This window comes from Panthera tigris, chromosome A3 (genome assembly GCF_018350195.1).
Source record: "Panthera tigris isolate Pti1 chromosome A3, P.tigris_Pti1_mat1.1, whole genome shotgun sequence".
Taxonomy (NCBI): Eukaryota; Metazoa; Chordata; class Mammalia; order Carnivora; family Felidae; genus Panthera; species Panthera tigris.
This window is the reverse complement of record NC_056662.1, coordinates 118,999,654-119,021,185: the sequence shown is the minus strand read 5'-3', so window position 1 is coordinate 119,021,185 and position 21,532 is coordinate 118,999,654. Positions and strand designations below refer to the sequence as shown.

The 21,532-nt window shown below is 38.7% G+C and overlaps 1 protein-coding gene across 7 annotated transcripts in view; it reads right to left on the bottom strand.

Moving 5' to 3' along the window:
* Positions 1–21,532, bottom strand: part of ASXL2 (ASXL transcriptional regulator 2) — a 125,877-nt gene that overhangs the window by 4,206 nt on the left and 100,139 nt on the right. For all 7 annotated transcript variants that reach the window (XM_042982342.1, XM_042982344.1, XM_042982341.1 and 4 more), the window contains 6 exons: positions 20,083–20,212; positions 19,152–19,295; positions 12,138–12,301; positions 7,281–7,377; positions 4,626–4,731; positions 2,031–2,748 (listed from right to left, as the gene is read on the bottom strand). In XM_042982342.1, coding sequence (XP_042838276.1) covers positions 2,031–2,748; positions 4,626–4,731; positions 7,281–7,377; positions 12,138–12,301; positions 19,152–19,295; positions 20,083–20,212 — 1,359 coding nt within the window. The remainder of the gene's footprint in view (positions 1–2,030; positions 2,749–4,625; positions 4,732–7,280; positions 7,378–12,137; positions 12,302–19,151; positions 19,296–20,082; positions 20,213–21,532) is intronic.

The following is a 21,532-nucleotide window of genomic DNA, read 5'->3' as shown; positions in this document are numbered from 1 at the left end:
TCTGACTCATATTTGAAACTATACTTCAGAAGCTATCAGAGTTCATTAGAATGCATCAAAGTCTGGCCCCTCCTAGTAGCTGCTAGAGTTTAAAGGAACAAATAACTATTACAGATGTTCTAGGGCATTTAATTAAAAAAAAAAAAAAAGAATCAAGCCACGGTACTGTAAGAATAGTAAAAGTGATTTTCATAAAAATCACACTCTCTGGCAAAGCATGCATTGTAGAAAAGTCTCAAAAAATTTTTTTAACAGGGTGAGATTTGTAAGTGTATAAATCTTAAAATTATAAAGTCATGAAGAGGGGCGCTTGGGTGGCTCAGTTGGTTAAGCATCCGACTTCAGCTCAGGTCATGATCTTACAGTTTGTGAGTTCGAGCCCTGCGTAGGGCTCTGGGTTGACAGCTCAGAGCCTGGAGCCTGCTTCAGATTCAGTGTCTCCTCCTCTCTCTGCCCCTCCCAAGCTCATGCTCTGTCTCTCAAAAATAAATAAATGTTAAAAATGTTTTTTAAGAAGTCATGAAGAATGTCATACAATTAGTAATAGGCAAAATGAGAGGGAAATCACGTAGTAAATGAAATGGGTCAAGCACTAGGAAATGAAAGTTTCTAAGGGATATTTCCTGAAAGAACAACTTTGGTTCAACTAAGTTAAATTAAAAGGGGGGGGTGGGAGGAGTATTTCTATGTGGATTATTTTCTCTTTATATCCTAATATGAATGAATAATACCCAGTGCCTGGGTTCATAGTAGACACAATAGTATTAATAAATACCATTAATAAAAATGTACTATTTATCAAATGAATAAATGGATTACAAACTGATATTAAGCACAAGGCCAAGTATTACTAAACCTTTATATCAGAAGTAAAAATGTGTTTGGGCTTTAAAGGGCTCACTATTGGTTAAACGCAGTCTTTATATAGTATCTTAGCGATACTGCTTTCCGAATGTGAAAGATTTGGTACGCAGCAATATAACACTAACATGGAAGTTAATGACGTATCCTAAGCAGCAGAGCTTAGCAAGGCTATTCCACCTTACCAAGAAGAAACCTTCTCTCAAGAAACCAGCAGTGACTCAAGGCAGCCACAAACGTTTCCTTTAAAAAGATGGGGCACCTGGGTGGCTCAGTTTGTTGAGCGTCCAACTTTGGCTCAGGTCATGATCTCAAGGTTCCTTGAGTTCAAGCCCCATGTTGGGCTCTGTGCTGACAGTGTGAAGCCTGCTTGGGATTCTGTCTCCCCCTCTATCTGCCTTTCCCCCACTCACACTATCTCTGTCTTTCTCAAAATAAGTAAATAAACTTAAAAAAAAAAGGTAGTTCTAGAGCCACAGAACATCAAATTAGTTATGGCAGTAAGAAAAGGGCCAAGGTACACTTAAATATCATTGCTCTCGCTACAAAGATCTTTTTTTTTTTTTTAAGTTTATTTATTTATTTGGAGAGAGAGAGGGAGAGAGGGAGAGAGGGAGAGAGGGAGAGAGGGAGAGAGGGCAAGGGAGGAGCAGAGAGAGAGAGAGAGAGAGGGAGGGAGAGAAAGAGAATGTCAAGCAGGCTTCACGCTATCAGTGCAGAGCCAGACACGGGGCTCAGACCCATGAACCATGAGATCATGACCTGAGCCAAAACCAAGAGTCAGATGCTTAGCCAACTGAGCGACCCAGGTGCCCCAAAGACAGATCTTTTAATCACATCAATGACTTCCTTCTTTTATCATATTTCTTATTCTGCCACATGAGACAGAATAATATCGGTAACTATTTTAAGATATAAGAGTAGCCAGCAGGGGTGGGTGGGTGGACGGATGTAGTCTACATTAGATATCCAGGTACCTTACTTACTCAAAAACTAAAAGATCTGTAGGAATGGAGTTCTAAATGCCTGTTTATTAATAATTTTATTCGTGTAAGACCACAGTTACATGCTTATCAAATATATACAACTGCTTCTGCATTAAGAAATAACACAAATGACTTGAAATTTAGTAAGTAGGACCAGAAACTCAATTCTTCCCACTCACTTACCTTGAGAGGTGGTACTTTTCGCACCTGGATCCTGTCTGCTCTACTGAGAAAGGGCTGTGGCGAGACGTGAAATGGCTGCTGGTGCTGGCGATTCTCAGTGACACGCGGCCTTTTCTCCCAGCTCACAGGGGCCTCTTCTTGGAGGAGACAAGATTTCCTCTTAAGGCTCTCTGGGCTGTGGTCGGTCAAAGCTGATGGAAGTTCTTTCATACTGGTCTCCTGTGGACCTGTTTCCACTATGGGCTTCATTCCTGGCTTATCCACCCCAGGACTCTTGGGTTTGTTTGGGGACGTAACTAAAGCTCCTTGGCTTTCATCTTTGTTGTAATTAGAAACTGTAGTGAGATGATTCTCTTTCTCAGACTCCTGTTCAACAGAGGCAACTGGCTTCTGCTCCAAGAGCTCATCATCCTTAGGGCACTTGATGGGAACAGTGCCGCCAAGCTCTTGGGTATTGCTTGCTGAGGACAGTAGGGGCTCTGTGGGCTTCGAGTTCGGCGGCACCAGATCCTGGCTTTCATGCTCTTCCTTCCTTACTGGGGATGGTGCTTGTGCCACTTCTTCTTTAGACTCTAACTGGGGAATCACTGGGACTGTACTGGCAGGTGAGGCCTCTGAAGGAAGCATGGATTTTGGTTGCTCTGCTGGGGTTTTCTTTACTTTGAGATCACTGGGCGAGGCTGTTAATTTCTTTGAATCCTCAAGGCTCAGGCCAGAACTAAAAGGTGGAAGAAAAAAATATTCTAGTTGAGAAATGGCTCGTGTTATTGAAAGCATTATGAGATAATAGTATATGGCAATGCCTAGAAGGAACCCTGATACATAGGAGGTATTCCTCACATGTTATCTTCACTATTATCATCATTAGTGAAGCTCTGGAGTTCGACTGCCTGGATGCAAATCCTGGCTCTGGTAAGATCCATGTGACACTGAGTAAGTCACTAGTCTTCTGTACCTCACTTTCTTCAGTTATATACTGAAATTCATCACTTGATACTATTGGTGTTATTAAGTTAATGCATGTAAAGTACTTAGAACAGTACCTAGCACATATTAAAGCTCAATAATGTTAATTATTATCATTACTTTTGCATATAAGAGGGGCTACCTTGTCTAGAAGCAAGCATCACAGACTACTCACAAGGGAAGTGAAAGAAGACCAAGACCCATGCACCTTGATCAACTCTGCTCTGCAGCACCTGAGAAAGGCTGGCCCAAGAAATCTAAGGGCCCCTGAGGAGACAGGAGTTGGCTGTCAACACTCTCCAAGCATTGAAAATTAGAACTTGGGAGTTTCTGGAAAGGCTGTTTAAACTTCATTTAGTATAGTTCTATAATTCCGAGACCAATGCCTCTGAGCTATCCCAGGAGTGAACTGATGGGACTTCCATAGTGTGGCCTAGAGCTAAGCTACTCAGTAGGAGTCACTAGAGACTCCTCCTAATGTTTTAGGATATTGTTTAAACAGGCAAAAGCAAGGTACCCTCTTTGGTGACTTCAATCAGGACTGCACAATGGCTAACAACAAAACTATACAATACCAAAAAACAGTTCTTCTATAAAAGCTGGCAAAAAATAAGAGCTAAAAACAGAAAAACCCAAGAATTGCTACAATGCTCTATCTGCCTAAGGAGGGAGGGCTCAGAGCTCATACTAAGAGTGGAGAAATATCAATACGTGAAACTCTTTTTCTTTTCTTTTTTTTTTAAAGATTTTAAGTAATCTCTATACCCTACGTGGGGCTTGAACTCACAACCCCAAGATCACGAGTTGCATGCCCTAATACCTGAACCAGCCAGGTGCCCCAATAAGTGAGACTCTGAATCTCAGTAGGAATTACTTCCTAAGTGACCATAAAGGGGATCAATGAACTACTTGGAGACAAGGACAAGAGCCATTAGTTCTCAAACTGTGGGTATGAGTGTTCTTAAGGACTGCCATTAGGTATGCAGAAGGAAAGAAGGGAGCCAAACCAACAGAATCTGGATGTTCAATTCTACTTCGAACAATACAGCTCCACTGCCATCTATTTAAATGTCCCCTTTAAAATTTTATTTGGACTTTTTGTTAGGAAAAAAAAAAAAATTTAGACAACATATCCTTGAGAACGGGGTTTGTATCTTGATTCAGCTATGAATATCTCCCAGAGGGCCTTATACAGAGAAGAAGCTGTTTAATGATGCACTGGGCATAATGATCCATATTATGGGATTCCTCAGTGATTCTGGATAAATTATCATCTTGTGGGATGATAATTAACTACTAGAAAAGATGTACAGAATTTCAGTATTCTCTTAACTTATAAAGTCACTGGAAGAACTATTCACCCTATTCAAAGAAAGGGACTCTAATTCAAGATAACACTTTTTTTTTTTTCCTTTCATAAAACCATCCCACCCACAATAGTAATGTGTTAAGAGTCAAGTAATCCAATTCTGGGCACCCATGACTCATAAAAAGAAAATAATTCTTCCTAAAATAGAATTGGTGAAGGAAATTGAGGACCAGATTTTCTAGAAAGGTAGTAAGATGAAACACTGTGTGACATATATGTAGGAATGAACATTTGGTTTATAGAACCTGTCTTGATATTACCTCTGACCATAGTAGCTTTCAAAGAATTGTTCTTTCCATGGCTCTACTTTTTTCTCCTTCTCAATCTCTTGTCGAATTCTCACCTGCATCTCAGGTGTAAACTCACCTATAATGTACCAAAATAAAATAAGACAAAATTTTTAAAAAGGATACTCAATAGAAATATGGTGTTTCCATTTTTTAACTTTGCAGATTACAAAAGACTTGTGCAGGAGTCAAAATACCATCATGTGAAAATAATAGAAATTTCCCAGAATTCTAACAGAAATTTCTCAAAATTCCTCACTGGAAGGGAGCAGCTAAATGCCATCAGGTGAAATAAAAATACTTGTGCACCACTCCATGCAGTTTTCGGTCTCAGCTGGGCCACTTGTGCCTTTTCTCTGGGCTTTCCTTGTAGCACCTCCCTCTAACACCAAACATCATTTCTCTACAGATTTCTTTTATCACTAACCTTGAATGTTTAATTTCCACTGGAAATTTGATATGACTCTCATCATATGTTTTCAGTAAATAATGCCACTGAGTATTTTATTATTTTAAAGCTCTGTTTCTCTGAGGCGACTTGTATTTTATGCCCTTTATCTCCTACTGCATAATGAACAGCTATGGCCCCGCTCAGAGGCATTTAAGGCACCAGTAAAAAGAGAGGGAGCTATTTAGGAGTTGCTAGTTTTCTAACTGTCCCAGAAATTGTGCCACTCTAGCGCCTTGGCGAGGAGGCATTCAACATGTCAAACACCCAGCTGCTCGGAACATGACAGTTACGTGCACATACTACCAGCCGCCTTCAGTCCTCCCACTCCATCAGCAGAGAACCGTCCAATGTGCTGGGTAGGCCACCTTCAAGCTGCGGCTTGGAAACATTGCTCTCTGTTATATTCTACCACCCGGACACCAAGGAATAAGAGGTAGCAATGGTAGACGTGAAGTTGAAGGTCTCTTGGGGGTAAGAAAACGGAAAGGGAAAGTGTCTGAGGACACAGTCCTGGTCATGTAAGTAGGAAAAGAGGAATCTGTCTGCCGGAATCCAACGGAGAACTACTTTTTTGTCGAGTCCACTGTGCATGACAGAATGAGGAACAGAAAGTACTGCATTCTGTTCACACGTGTACAGTGTTCAAAGTGTTTGCTGCTCACATGACTCTAGGTATAGCAGTGACTGCTCCTATGCAGTTAACACTGCTAATAATAGTTAACACCGATACTAATCAAGGTATCACTATCGTTAACATCTACTTCAAAAAACTAGCGGTTGGGCAGGGTATAAACCCTTTACCAAATTCTTCTTCTTCTTTTTTTTTTTTTTTAAGTAGGCTTCATGCCAGGCATGAACTCACGACCCTGAGATCAAGGCCTGAACTGAGTTCAAGAGTTGGAAGCTTAACCCATTGAGCCACCCAGGTGCCCCTACCACATTATTCTTAAAGGTAATGATAATGTATATGTTTTATAGTGCTTTTGTAATTTTAGCTCTTTCAGAAAAAAAGTAATCAGTGTGAGAGCCTTTCTACACAGAATTTGCCCCCTAGAGGCAATGGGATGGCTCAGTTGAGCGTCCAACTTTGGCTCAGGTCATAATTTATCTCACGCTTCGGGAGCCCGAGCCCCTCATTGGACTGTCTGCTGTCAGCACAGAACCCACTTCAGTCCTCTGGCCCCCCAACCCCTGCACCTCTCCTGTTTGCACTCTCTCTCTCAAAAATAAATAAACACACACAAAAAATTAACCATTTAAAAAAAAAAAGGACAGAATTTGCCTCCGAAAAGAACAAAAACAAGAGGAGGGAAAATGTCAACAACTGCAGTGAATGTAGATATTAGCTTGTCAATTAACCCTAAATGCTAGAGATCTGACAAAAAGTCAGATGAACAGCATTCCTAATTGCTCTCGTTACAAATGTATTTACTTTTAATTTTTTTTTTTTTTACGTTTATTTTATTTTTGAGAGAGAGACAGAGAGCGGGGGAGGGACAGAGAGAGAGAGGGAGACACAGAATCTGAAACAGGCTCCAGGCTCTGAGCCATCAGCATGGAGCCTGACGTGGGGCTCAAACCCATGAACTGTGAGATCGTGACCTGAGCCAAAGTTGGAGGCTTAAATGACTGAGCCACCCAGGTGCCCATAAATTTATTTATTTTAAAGTTTCTCACACTTGTTTTAAGCTATGCCTTGGCATAAATTCATTATGACTTTTCAAGTGCTGGTTTGTATTCCATGTGTAACTGAAAAACAAACATAATACAGCACTGTAACTAATTTTACACTCCACTTATTAAGGAGCTTAGTAAAATCTCACTTCCTAGACATTAACCTAGAATCACTAAGTCAGAATCTTTAGGACTAGGGCCTAAAAATCTGGGTTTTTTTGGTTTTTTTTTGTTTTTTTTTTTTTTAGTTTCCCAGGTGACTGTGATTTCTTGAAGAAACATTGCTAGACTCCATCTGGAGCTAAAACCTGGTTACACAGGCTCCGGATAAAGGTCAGTGTAGTGTTTCACACAGGATAGCTACCTCTACCCCATGGAAACATCCTGTCCTTTGCCTACCAAAATTGCTCAAAAACTCATTGAGGCGCAGAGGTGCCAATATGCCCTCACAGCGGCTCCAAGTGCATATACAACCTAGGAAGCATGCAGGGTAGAACACTTACCTTCTGAGAGTCGTTCCTTCCAGCCTTGGGCTGCTGAAGTGAAGAACTCATTGTTAAGGGCTGAGCCATTTAACTTCATCAGACCATCTGGACCAACCTGGGTCAAAGAACAAGCCAAGAAAAGCTAACAATGAAAGCCAAATGTATCTTGTGGAATTTGACTTTATTTTAGAGAAGAATGTATACACATTTATACATATATATTTAATTTTATAGAAACATGACTAGATCATACCATACTGCCTATTATGGATACTCCTGTTTTATAATGTATCACTTTTTTCTAATAAATTTCTTTCCTGATTACCTCTCCTCCCTTCTTCCTCTACTCTCAATTCCATTTCCCATTTATTCTACTCAAAGAATCATCTGCAAACAAATACATATACATCTAAGAAGTTCTTTTCTTGAGAGGTTTATTATTTGTTTTGTAAAACTGTGACCAATCTACACACACTCTCTGAATCTAATGTTTCTCACGTAATACACTATAGAAGTCTCTCCAAGTCAACAGGCACAATGTTAGCCTTTATAATAGCTGCATATTTTTTCATTGTATGTATGGACCTCATTTCATTTACCCAGTTTCTTTTTTTTAGCTTTGCTTTTAAGAGAGAGACAGAGAGAGAGTGAGCGCCTGGGAGGGGCAGAGAGAGAGGGGAGACAGAGAGAATTCCGAGCAGGTTCTGCACTGTCAGCGCAGAGCCCTATACGGGGCTTGAACTTATGAACTGAGAGATCATGACCTGAGTTGAAATCAAGGAGCTGGATGCTTAACCAACTGAGCCACCCAGATGCCCCCCATTTACCAGTTTCTTAATCATAAACATATACCTTGTTTCCTATGTTTTCCCATAATGAACCAAGCTGCAATTAGCATTCAGGTAAAAATGAACATACCAGTGCTTCTATTTCTGTGGAGTAAGTTCTAAAAGCAAAGCAATATTGTGTGTGTAAGCAGGTATTGTTAAGACTATTTTCCAAAAAGGCTACAATTCATATTTCTATCAGAAATATATGCTTATCCTATGAACAACAGATGTTAACCAGACTATTTTCTTTTTGGCCACTCTAATGGGTTTGAAATGGTAATTTCCTTTACCTTGACTACTGGAATTTTATTCACCTTTTTGCAAGTTTATGAATATTTAGATTTGCGGGGCACCTGGGTGGCTCAGTCGGTTAAGTGTCCAACTTCGGCTCAGGTCATGATCTTGCAGTTCATGATTTCATGCCCCACATCGGTCTCTGCTGACAGCTTGGAGCCTAGAGCCTGCTTTGGATTCTATGTGTCCCTCTCTCCCTGTCCCTTCCCCACTCTCACTCTCTCTCCCTCTGTCTCCCCTTCAAAAATAAACATTAAAAATTTTTTTTAAAGAAAATTAAAAAAAAATATTTAGATTTGCCATCTTGTGAAATTCTTATCATTTGCTCATTTTTCTATGAGGCTGCTTATTTTTATTATTAACTTGTGAGAATCTTTTACATAGTACTCTTAGTAAAACTAGAACATATATTAAAAATATTTCCCTCAATCAATCTACTGGCTTGATTTGTGATGTCTTCCCAAAAGGTTTTAAGGTTCTTTATATTAGAGATTTTGGATTTCCTATCTTGGTTTAGAACCATAAAATCTTATTTAAGGACATAAAACACAAGATATGAAAAATCTGGACAGAAAAACTTAATAAAATTGCCATTCTCCCCAAAGTTAATATCTATATTTCAATCAGAATTCCTTGCAGATTTTGCATTAACAGAATGATTTTAAAGTACATATGGAAAAAAATAAGAGAAAAATCGCCTTTCCAATTATTAAACATACCACACACAAAGCCACTATAATCAAAACTATTATTACTAGCGTTAAAAGGAATAAAGAAATGAGTGGAAGAGGAAGGTGTGCATGTAAACACATATTGCATATAACTGAATAAAATATATAACAAAGATGGTGTCTCAATCCGTGACAAAAAAATCGTTCCATTAAATACGTGGTGGAGGAACAAACGGCTGTTATTCAGTGGAAAATAAAGGTGAATCCCAATTTCCAAGCAATACAAAAAAAATTCTAGATAGATTAAAAGTTTAAATGTGGTCAAAAACAATTTTCTGAAGAAAATTTATAACTATTTGGACACCCTACAGATTGAGAAACTCACTTTCTACACCTACCTGGGCCCATATTATGTTCCCCTAGCTCTAGAGCAGAAATTGGTGAACTTTTTTCTGTTAAAGGAGAGACCACAAATATTTTAGGCTTTGCAACGCCATAGGGCCTCTGTTGCAAGTACGTAACTCTGCCTTGACGCATATCGCAGCTACAAACAATACGTAAACTAATGTTAAGTGGCTATGTGCCGATAAAACTTTATTTACAAAAGCAGGTTGTGGGCTGAAATTGGCCAATGGGCTACAGTTTGCTGACTGCTGATCTGTACTCTAGGGAGCTGGCAGGGGGTTAACAGTCTTCCCTATAAGAACTTATAGTCTTCCCTATAAGAACTCTTATAAGAAGTCTAAGAGGTCAGCCAACCTCTGCTTGAATAGCTCAGTGATGAGCAAGTTACTCCATCACAGGTCACTCCATTTTAACAGCTCCAACTGTTAAAGGAAAAATGTTATTTTAACTCCACATTTGCTTTCTGGAAACACAAAAAAGTTTACCTCTTTCATTTGACAAACCTTCAAATATACCTAAAGAGTGCTCCAGTCCCCTCCTATATTCTTTTCTCTGGTTTAAATAATGTTTTTCTACTTTGTGGCTGGGCATTCCATATACAGAAATGTTGTTTTCAATGTTTCATCCTACTAATACCCAGAATTCTATAAACACTCCAAACTGCATCTGACAGTGAAGTTAATTTGAGTTCCATACTTCTATAGATAAGGACATTATTTCTCAAATTACTGTGTGTTCCCACCATAATCAAATAAGTCCAACTAATGCCCCAATAAGAATTCCCCACAAGGGCACCTGGGTGGCTCAATTGGTTGAGCATCTAACTTTGGCTGAGGTCATGATCTCACGGTTTGTGAGGTCAAGCCCCACATCGGGCTCGCTACTGTCATCATGGAGCCTGCCTCAGGTCCTCTGTCCCTTCCCTGCTTATGCTGTCTCTCTCTCTCAAAAAAAAAAAAATAATAATAAACATTAAAAAAAAAAAAAAAAGAATTCCCCACAGGATTGCACTCTATAGGAAGATGAATAGATAACGTTCAAGATACCTTTTAATTCTAAAACTGTATGTGGCAGTCCTCCTTCTGAGACAGGATAAGGACCATTAGTCAAAATACCATTCTAAGGAACCTGCACTAGAGTTCTAGAGATGGGCCCTCAGTTATGTCCCATCTTATTATTCCCAACCTAGTAACTTAAGTCTGTAAAATAAAGATGAGAACAATCCTTATTGAGAAATTCTCTAAAAACTTTGCCAAAATGTTGGCCTCCTAACTTGTTCGAACCAAAAACTAGGCATCCCAAACACTGTACTTTCTCTAAGAAGTGTTAAGGTGGGGAAGGCAGGAGCTGGGGACAATCAGCTTACTTACTTCTTTGTCCCTATTGCAGGTTACTACCAGCACCTGACTTACTTGGTCTCCTTGAAAATAGAATCTGACCTGCTTGCACATGTGCTGACTCATAGCACAAGGTGACTGAAAGTGTTATCAATGCAGTTGAATAGAAAGATGATTTTCAGAATTTTCAAAAATAGAAATATTTTGCTTTGACATTATAGTCAATTAGCTAGGATAATGTGTGTAGCTTACCTACTCTCCTTTAATCTTACTATAAACTAGAGGGATATATTTAGTTTTTTTATTGTGAACTAGGGAAAACCCTTCTTTCTCATCTTGTTTTTATAATGATTAGGAAAAATGGGAGAGGGCCTATCAGATTACTTAGAACAAAGTATGTGCTTGGAAATAATGAATTAAAAAAAAAACAACTCAGAATTTAAAAACCCTCAGAATTGAATAAATCTTAGAAAATCAAAACGGTCCTATTATAGAGGAGGAAACAGATAATTAGACATGGGGGGGGGGGTTGACTTGCAAGTAACTCTTTCTCTGATGAAAGCCTAAGTCTCTGATCGTTACCTAATTCCTGACCTAAATCTCCCTGGTCCCTTCCTAGACTCTTCTCAAATTTGGTATTTCTTCTAGCTATCTCTTTTAAGACTATAACGTAATTACTGGGCTTTTAAAATTCTTCATATATATATAATATTTTAAGTTTACTTATTTTTTCAGAGAGAAACAGTGCGGGAGAGTCAGAGACAGAGAGGGAGAGAGAGAGAATCCAAAGCAGGCTCTGCACTGCCAGCACGGAGCCCAACGAGGGGCTCAAACCCACAAACCGTGAGATCGTGACCTGAGCCGAAACCAAGTCGGACGCTTAACTCACGGAGCCATCCAGGTGCCCCTTAAAGTTCTTTATTATGAAAACAATAAATGTTTGTTTTTTAAAAATCTAACAAAATAATGAAAATAATTAACACTCTTACCCCTTTCAAAAAATCCATTCAAGAACCCCTATTTAATGTCAGAAATAAGACAACTCTTCTTCCTGAACTGTATTCAATGAATGCCTACCGAGTATGATAGCTACACAAATTTTATTCCACAATTTTGACATTCTGATGAGATTTTTTTCCTTTGTAAGACTTACAGGGCAAAATTCTTAAGAACACTTCCATAAAAATATTCTTATTTCTTGTTCAGTAGCTTTGACACCACTTCTTTACGAGCATACATAAAAAGCTATTTAAAAAGTCTTAAGGAGTGTTAAAGGGGATGAGTGAAGAAAGCCTCAGAAGGGTTTTTGAAAACTGCTTATGCTTGAAAATAACGCACCTGACGATCCACCTCTGGAAGGAGTAAAAGCAGTCGCTGCTGGCAATCTCCAGGAAGGACTGAAAAGGTGTGTTTGTTGATCAGTGCTCGTAGATTTGTGTTAACCAGAATGGAGTCTGGTGTCTCAACATCAATTTCAGCACATTTAGTCCTTTTCATTTGCCCTATAAAAATAGGGGAAAGAATCATTTAGGCCTCCTTTACGTTCCTGTTTCTATCTAGAGTACAGTTTGCTCTGCAGTGCAAAAAAATGACAGTTGTAACTACTTTAAATATAACGCTGTGAAGAAGGGAACACTTACGGTATTTAGAAATTTTCTTCCAAGACTAACAAAAAGCAAGGTGTGGCACATACGCAAAATGATCAAAAAAAATCCAGAAAAATTCAAATCTATATAATAAATCATTTTGGGATCCTTCTTCCCTTTCCATGGGAATTCTTTCATCAATTTTCATTACCTAAAAATGTTACGACTGAATAGCTTAGTGGTTTCAAGAAACTTGGTCACAATCAGAAGGTTATATTCTTTCAAAAGACTGACAGATTTCAGTACAAAAAAAAGTTTCAAATGTAAATGGCAAAAAATATCATAAACAAAAGACTAACTTGACAAAAATATTTGCAAGCCATGACAAAACTTTTGGGATTCTCCATATTAAAAGTGAATCGATATGGGGTACCTGGCTGACTTGGTCTGCACAGCGTGCAACTTTTGATCTGAGGGTCATGAGTTCAAGCCCCACACTGAGCCTAGAGCTTACTTTAAATAAATAGGTTGCTAGATATTAAAAAAAATTTTTAATGCATCTACAAATCAAAATGAAAAAGATAATCACCTTGAGAAAAATGAGCACAGGGGATTACAGGCAATTCACAGGTGACTAACCATAAACAGACGCTACGATATTAATATTTTTAAAATTCCAGTAAAACCAATGAACAGTTTTTGTCTATCAAAATGGCAAATACTGCAATACAGTGATGAGATTACACAAAGAAAAAGCTAAGACCACCTTCAAATACTGCTGATGGGGCCCAAATGAGTACAGTTTTATTAGAAGAAAATTTGATAATATATAGCAAAATTTTAATGTGCACAGGAATATAAGACTCAGAAATTCTACATTTAGAAACATATGCACAAAGCTACACAACCCTGAATGTGCATAACGTCTGCTCCTGGATGAAGCAGAAACAAAAGTAATCTATTTTTTTTAATGTTTTTTTAATGTTTTTATTTTTGAGAGAGAGAGAGAGCGAGAGAGAGAGAGCAGGGGAGGGGCAGAGAGAGAGGGAGACACAGAATCTAGAAGCAGGCTCCAGGCTGTGTGCTGCCAGCACAGAGTCCGACGCGGGGCTTGAACACACAAGTCGCGAGATCATGCCCAGAGTCAAAGTCAGACACTCAATCGACTGAGTGACCCAGGTGCCCCCAGAAGTAATCTCTCTTATTATCTCACACAGACTACCCTGACAAACCAACAGACATTCCACTATGACAGAGAATCAACAGAAACCAAAAATAAAAGGTTTAGACCTAAAAGTACTGCTATTACTGCAACTGTCACAGATAGAATACAAAATAGCGCTATATAAAAGGATTTAAAAAATAAAGAATGTGATTGTAGAGATGGGGATAAAATCATCAGGAATGAGCACAATCAGGTCTCAGTGAATTTCAAATAATATTAGTAGTAATCATAACTACAAGGACCAATAATGGCAGCTGTAAACACTTCTGTAAGGCTTCGTAAGTGCCAGGCACTACTCTAAACATAGACATGTGTTAGTTCATTTATTTTTCATGTAACCCTATGAAGTAGGAAACTATTATTATACACTTCACAGAAGAAGAAAGTGAGGTCCAAAATGGCAAGTAAGTTGCCCAAAATTGTACCACTAATTAGAGTGAAGGAATTTGAACCTAGGCATCATGGCTCCAGAGTCTGTTATTTATCAGTATAGTGTAGAGGCACAGGTATCATACAGTGCATGATCTCTGATTACTAGGTATTTAAGTTAAAAGTTCATAACAGGAACATAAAAATCCCTATATATTTGTATTTTAAAGACTTCATTTTTAAGTAATCTCTATGCCCAGTGTGGGGCTTGAACCCATGACCCTGAGATCAAGATTCACATGCTCTACTCGCTGAGTCAGCCAGGTGCCCGCAAATCCCTATGTATTTTAAGAAAATAAAAAATTTTTAAGTTTGTTTATTTACTTAGAGAGAGAGAGAGAGAGAGAGAGCACGCGCATGAGCAGGGGAAAGGGGCAGAAGGAGAGAGGGAGAATCCCAAGCAGATTCCATGCTGTCAGCACAGAGCCTGAAGTGGGGTTTGATCTTATGCACTGTGAGATCATGATCCGAGCTGACACTTAGCCAACTGAATCACCCAGGCACCCTTAAGAAAAATTTTAAAACTTCAAGATAATTCCTGGGACAGAGAAGAAATCACAGTAAAAAATTTTAAAACTTCAAATTGGATGATATTAAAAACAGAATTTGAGAGACAAAGGTAAATATCCCCCAAATTAAAATAGTACCAAAATATATAAATGAAAAGTAAAGGCTTCTACATTCCCAGCTTTCTACCAAAAGGGACATTTTATTTATATTTTTATATTTTTTTAAGTTTATTTATTTTGAGAGCGAGAGAGAGAGCAAGCGAGCGAGTGTGCACACAAGCACACATATAGGGGAGGAGCAGAGAAGGAAGGAGAGAGAGAGAATCCCAATTAGGCTCTGTGCTGTCAGTGCAGAGCCCAATGAGGGGCTCAATTCCATGAACCGTTAGACCATGACTTGCGCCGAAATCAGGAGTAGGATGCTTAACGGACTGAGCCACCCAGGCACCCCAAAAATGACATTTTTAATTTGAAATGAAATCACAATATACATACAAATTATATTTAGTATTTTCTTTCACAGAATATCTTAAACATCTTTCCAAACTATCACCTACAAAACTCTTTAAAAAGCTGCACCATATTCCAACATACATACTATGACTAACTTAATTAGGCACCCACTGAGGATCACAGAGGTGATCATTTTTTGGTCTGCATAAACAATGTTGCAATGACTCCAGGGACTGAGAGCAACATCCTACATGTTATTTCCATTAATGCTTATTTGCATGAGAGGAGATGAACCTGCATTTACTTCTTGGCCATGAGGTGAAAGTTAGATACACCATGCTTTCTTTTTTTTACGGTTAATTTTTCCTAGTTTGTTAGTATGCAAGCCAGAAATTTGCAGTCCATAATTTCTCAATTTTTTACATTTACATTTCTACTGCAGTTGAATGAAGATACTAAAATTGTGACTTTGACTGCATTTAAGTAGAATGTAGTCTCCATAAGGAAGGAACTTTGTTCATCACCACATCACTAGGAACTTGTGTTTGGCATATTAGTATACCTTCTATAAGTAGTTATTTAATTAATGAATATTTTTAATCCTTGGCAGTGGAATTGATGATCAAAGGGTATGCTCAGTTCACGGCAGATACTGCTTCTAAAGAAAAATGCACCATTTTACAATCCACCCAGAATCAAACCTGATTTTTACAAAGAAGTTGTCTGGGGGCGCCTGGGTGGCTCAGTCGGTTAAGCGGCCGACTTCAGCTCAGGTCATGATCTCGCGGTCCGTGAGTTCGAGCCCTGCGTCGGACTCTGTGCTGACAGCTCAGAGCCTGGAGCCTGTTTCGGATTCTGTGTCTCCCTCTCTCTGACCCTCCCCCGTTCATGCTTTGTCTCTCTCTGTCTCAAAAATAAAAAAAACATTAAAAAAAAAAAAAAAAAAGAAGTTGTCTGGTTGCTGGAAGGCAAAGAAGCTGGCACCTCCAGCAACTTATTGACTCGGCTCTTAATTTCATCGCTTATACTGTGCCTGGTAATCTTCAAATTATTTCCCCTGCCTGCCTTACACCTCACTTCTAAGCGTCTTCTTGGGGAGCAAAAACAAATTAGATTGGTTCTGCTCTCTGCAGGTGCCTGGACACCCGAGCCACAGCTCCTATGGGACTGGAAATGTCTCTAGGTATCCATATTGTAGCACAATTTTCCAAAAACACCATAATTAAAATTTAAACCAATCCCAGGAAGGCAAGTATTGGATTTCAAGAATTCTTTCTTCTCCCTTTTCTCTTTTTAAAGATTTTATTATTTTTAAATAATCTCTACACCCAATGTGGGGCTTGAACTCACAAACCCGAGATTAAGAGTCGAGTACTCTACCGACTGAGCCAGCCAGGTACCTCTGGAATTCAGGAATTCTTACTTATTTTGATAAATAATCTGTAAAATCAAACAACAACAAAAACCCAAAGAAGCTGTCTGAAATATTATTAATTCTGTTCTCACACTTAATAGTGTGGAAGGGTCTGGAACATAGAAGTGGGTATACAATGACTTCTTCCAATTTTATCACCATTGCCACACTATCTTTTAGCTTCTATTCTGCTTCTGAGATGTTCACCATCCCAATTCCTACATCTTTGTACACGAAGTGTTTTCTTTCTCTCTGGAAGCTTTTTTGGAATCTTCTCATTATCCTGGATGCTTTGAAATTTCAAAAGAATGTGCCTTGGAATGGGTTTCTTTTTATTCATGTTTCTTGACACCAATTGTGTACTTTTACTCTGGAATCTCTGACTTCAAATTTTCTGGAATTTTTTCCTTTTTTTTTTTGTTTCTGGAATTTTCTTATATTATTTTTCTTTTATCTTACTCCCCGTTCAATTGTTGTTATTTCTGATGGTCCTACTATTTTATTAAATTTTTTTTAATGTTTATTTTTGAAGGAGAGAGAGACAGAGCATGAACATGCGAGCAGAAGAAAGAGAGAGAGACAAACACACACACAGAATCTGAAGTAGGCTCCAAGCTCTGAACCCACAAACCACAAGATCATGACCCAGCTGAAGACCTAGATGTTTAACTGAATGAGCCACCCAGGCAAACCTAAAAATGTTTTATTTTTTTCTTTTTGAGAGAGAGACAAAGAGGAAGGGAGAGGGGCAGAGGGAAAGAGAGAATCTTAAGCAGGCTCCACACCCAGTGCAGAGCTGATGTAGGGTTTGATCTCATGACTGTGAGATCATGACCTAAGACGAAATCAAGAATCCAACGTTTAACAGACTGAACCACCCAAGTGCTCCTCTGATGGTCGTACTATTTTAGACATTAGACATTCTAGATTGGTATTCCAATTTTCTTACCTTCTCTCTCCTTTTGAATCTCTCTTTTGCCCTATGTTTGAGAAATTTCTTTACCTTTTAGTATTTCCATCATAATTTTTTATTTAAGCTACATTATTACTTAATACTGAGAACTCTTTATTTTCTGATTTTTAAAATAGTAGTCTATTCTTTCATGGATGCAATATCATCTTTTATTTCTTTCTGTGGATATTATAGTTTTTAAAGTTGCTTGTTTTAAATTTTCCTGAATTGTCTGTTTCTTCTGTATCTGTATTTCAGATTCTGTGTCTCATGATGGAGGTCTTCAAAGGTGATTGTGAACAATCACAATAGGGGGGGGGAAAAAAAAGCCTGACTGGAGGGGCTCCTGGGTGGCTCAATCAGTTAGTTAAATATCTGACTTTGGCTCAAGCCATGATCTCATGGGTTCATGAGTTCGAGCCCCAGGTTGGATTCTGCAATGATAGCTTGGAGCCCATAGTCTGCTTCCATTCTGTCTTTCTCTCTCTTTGTTCCTCCCCAACTTGGGTGCACACATTCTCTCTCTGTCTCTCTCTCACAAGTAAACAAACTTTTTTTTTTTTTTTTTTTTTTTAAAGGCCTGGGGCACGTGGGTGGCTCAATTGGTTGAGGATCTTACTTTGGCTCAGGTCATGATTTCACGGTTCCTGAGTTCAAGCCCTGCATCAGGCTCTGTGCTGACAGCTCGGAGCCTGGCGCCTGCTTCAGATTCTGTGTCTCCCTCTCCCTCTGTCCCTCCCCTGCTTGTGTTCTCTCGCTCTCTGTCTCTCTCTGTCTCTCTCTGTCTCTCTCTCTCACACACACACACACACACACACACACACACACACACACACAAACATTAAAACTTTTTTTTTTTTTTTTTTAATTTTAAAAAAAGGTCAACTGGAAATTTTGGGTACATAGGTAGGTAGGTCTTATAGACTGATGAGCTCCACAGAAGTGTGAACAAGATGGTTTCTTTTTAGACTGCAATCTATACATTTGGCTGCAGATTTTCTTCTAAGGCTATTCAATTTCTTTAGGTATCAACCCATCCATCTCCTGCTGAAACACAGGTGGGGCTGGAAGGAAGGAAATAGTGGTGGCAGAAATATGCTTTCCTACTAGCATTCTGGAAGCCAAGCAGAAGGATCACTATTGGTATTTGTATTTTTCTTTACTCCCCTGATTTCAGTACACTGCCTCATTATCTGCCCTTAGCCATGAGTGGTATCTTTGAATTTGAAGTCTGTATGGTTTCATTTCACCTCAAAACAAATCTCCTGTCTCCTGCTTGGGTGAAGCATCAATCTGCTTCTTACTAACTTTCACAAAAGGTCTTCTTTTCAACCCTAGGCTTCATTCACCCTTCTCCATTATGACACATGGTTATCTCCTATTCTGGAATCTGTCTGGTGTTCTGCAGACTTAACTGGCTTGCTTATTATTGGCATCTGTTGCTCAGCTCTGTGAAAAACTCCATCCAGTTTTCATCTTTCAAAATTTGTTGACACTGCCTGCCCATCTGTTGTCTCCTTGTTTTCGTTACCCTTATGGATTTAATCTTTTGCATTTCCTTATTCTCATCTTAGTGGGATTTCAAAGGGAGCAGGAAAAAAGGGTCAGTTTTCTGTGTTTAATTATAAGTCCTTCTGTCTTTCTGTACACAGAAATAAGACACTAATAATGCTGGACAAAGCAACCTATTGTCAGAAAAAGAACTAAACCACAAAACAGCTGCTGAATTTCAAACACACAGTTGACAAATTAAGATGCAGAACCGTCTTTGTAAATCAACTTACTTGTGTGGAGCCTGTCAGACCTCTGGAATGACTTCTTCCCCAAGCCTAGCAAGGGATTTTCCACTTGAACTGAACAAGAAAAGCTAGAATTTGAGTTCTGAGGGCTGCTTGACTGGCCATCAGATGGCTTTCCTTCCCACATTGCTAAGAGAAAAAAATATATCAAAGACTGGTGACACTGAGGTTACAGACAGAAATCAATCAAACAATTAAATCATTCAACACTAACTAAAACTGCCTCAAACATGAGGCAGTGTGACCTTGCACATGCGTTTTGAGTCTGCAAATTCAGAGTTAAAAAATAAAATAAACTCCCTTCTGGAAGGAAGCACATTATTTGCTTCTGGTGGTAAATTTCCTTCCTAACTAAAATACAAAGCTCTGCAAGACACAGTTTAAATTTGACAGGCCCATATAATCAGCTAGCATCAAAATGAATTGTGTAATAAAATACAAAGTCTGTATCTAACCCAGTTTAGAGGAAAAACAAAACCAAACAACAACAAAAATCCAAAGACCCGTTTTTTATATCCAATGGAAATTCAAAGGTAGCCTATATTCTTAGGAAGACATTTTATCATTAAAGGAGAAAATGGGTGAAGTTTGGTCTGAGTGTCTTGGCAATATCAGCTTTTTAAGATCACAGATTAGAAGCTTCCTAATATTATTAGGTTAGACATCTTGGAAGTCAGTCACTGATCTCATTCTAACATGCAAATCTCATTGATGTATTTTTTCGTAACTGCACAATGATTTTGTATAAATTTTCCCATTTACCCTGAAAGGATTTATATTGGTGATTTGGCAGTAACAGACTACGTACATAAATACAGCAATTTAAAAATAAATGATATGGTATCCAAACGTGGAAAAACAACACAAAAATACGGGAAAAAGAACTTCCACTGAAAAGATGCCCAAATCTGCCTACCAGGCCTGGCAGATACAGAGTCACTGGCTGCTTTGACAGTCTTCAGGGAGAGAGGCTGGTTGCAGGAGATGGACATGCTTGGCCTGCATTGCTGTTGCTGCTGCTTCTTCTGCTGTTGCTGTTTTAGAGCCTATAAAAAGAAAACTGGCTATGAGCAACAAAAACAAATCAGTTTTTAGTAATCGCAAAAAGTAAACGACTGCTTTTTAAGTGGTGAGGAGCATGCTGATCATTCAATTTCTTTGAAAGCTATCAAAGTAAACAAAACCTAAATTAAACCAGTTGAACACAAGGCCTGAATGATACTTTAAGAGTCTGAGTATTTTTTTGGCACTATTACTCCTTTAGATAAATGTGAGAATTAGTCATGAACATTTTTAGAACCTAAAAATCACCAGTAAGCCATGGACTTTCCATATTTGCAGCAGCAAATTAGAGGTTTTCAATCATTTCTGGAAACAAATTCTAAACCCTCCACCAAAAAGATTCCCACTTGCATTAATTCTACGTACAAACGTAAATATTTAGCTTATGTATATTTCGGAGGTGATACATTTGGACAAAAGGTTGTAAATAACTACTTATTCTGATCGACTGTAAGAGCAGTAAGATTTGGCCCAATGACCAAATCCTCTGCAATTTACAGCAATGCAATATATAGAAGGGAATAAAGGTTAGAAAAGTTTTGTTTTTTTAATTTTTTTTAATGTTGGTTTATTTTTGAGAGAGAGAAAGACAGAGTGTGAGCAAAGTAGGGAGAGAGAGACGGAGACACAGAATCCGAAGCAGGCTCCAGGCTCCGAGCTGTCAGCACAGAGCCGGACACGGGGCTTGAACCCACAAACTGTGAGATCACAACCTGAGGCGAAGTCAGAGGCTTAACCCACTGAGCCACCCAGGCGACCCTAGAAAATACTGGTTCTAAGAATAGTGTGGTTCCTCCTGGCTATTTCAGAATTATTTTTATTTCTATAACGTTTCTAGCTTGTTTCTAGAATACACTACACTCAACTAGTTAAATAATGAATAAAAAGACAGTTAACTTCTCAGATTTTAGTCATGAAAATATATGAAGGCAACTTTTTAACTCAAGGTTAAAAAAGAGAAACTAAGAAAGTAGAGATACATTTCAAGAAAAGGCTGGAAATCTATGACCTTACTAAACTGCCAGTTTAAGCTTCAACCTTCAGAGCATCATGCAGAAAAGTGTGGAATAACTGGCCAGTTGGTTCCCATTCCCTCCGCACAATATAGTTTTCTCCTTCCGGTTCCACATTTACACTCATCCCTGCTATACAACAACTGATCATGACTAAGCTGTCAAGGGAAAACAGTAACTGAGTGAGTCAGGTATCTGGCTCACATTCACCTACAACATTACAGCAGGCAAGCAGGCGCATAATGTATAAAAAACATTGGCTCAGTTCATGATCTCGTGGTTTCGTGGGTT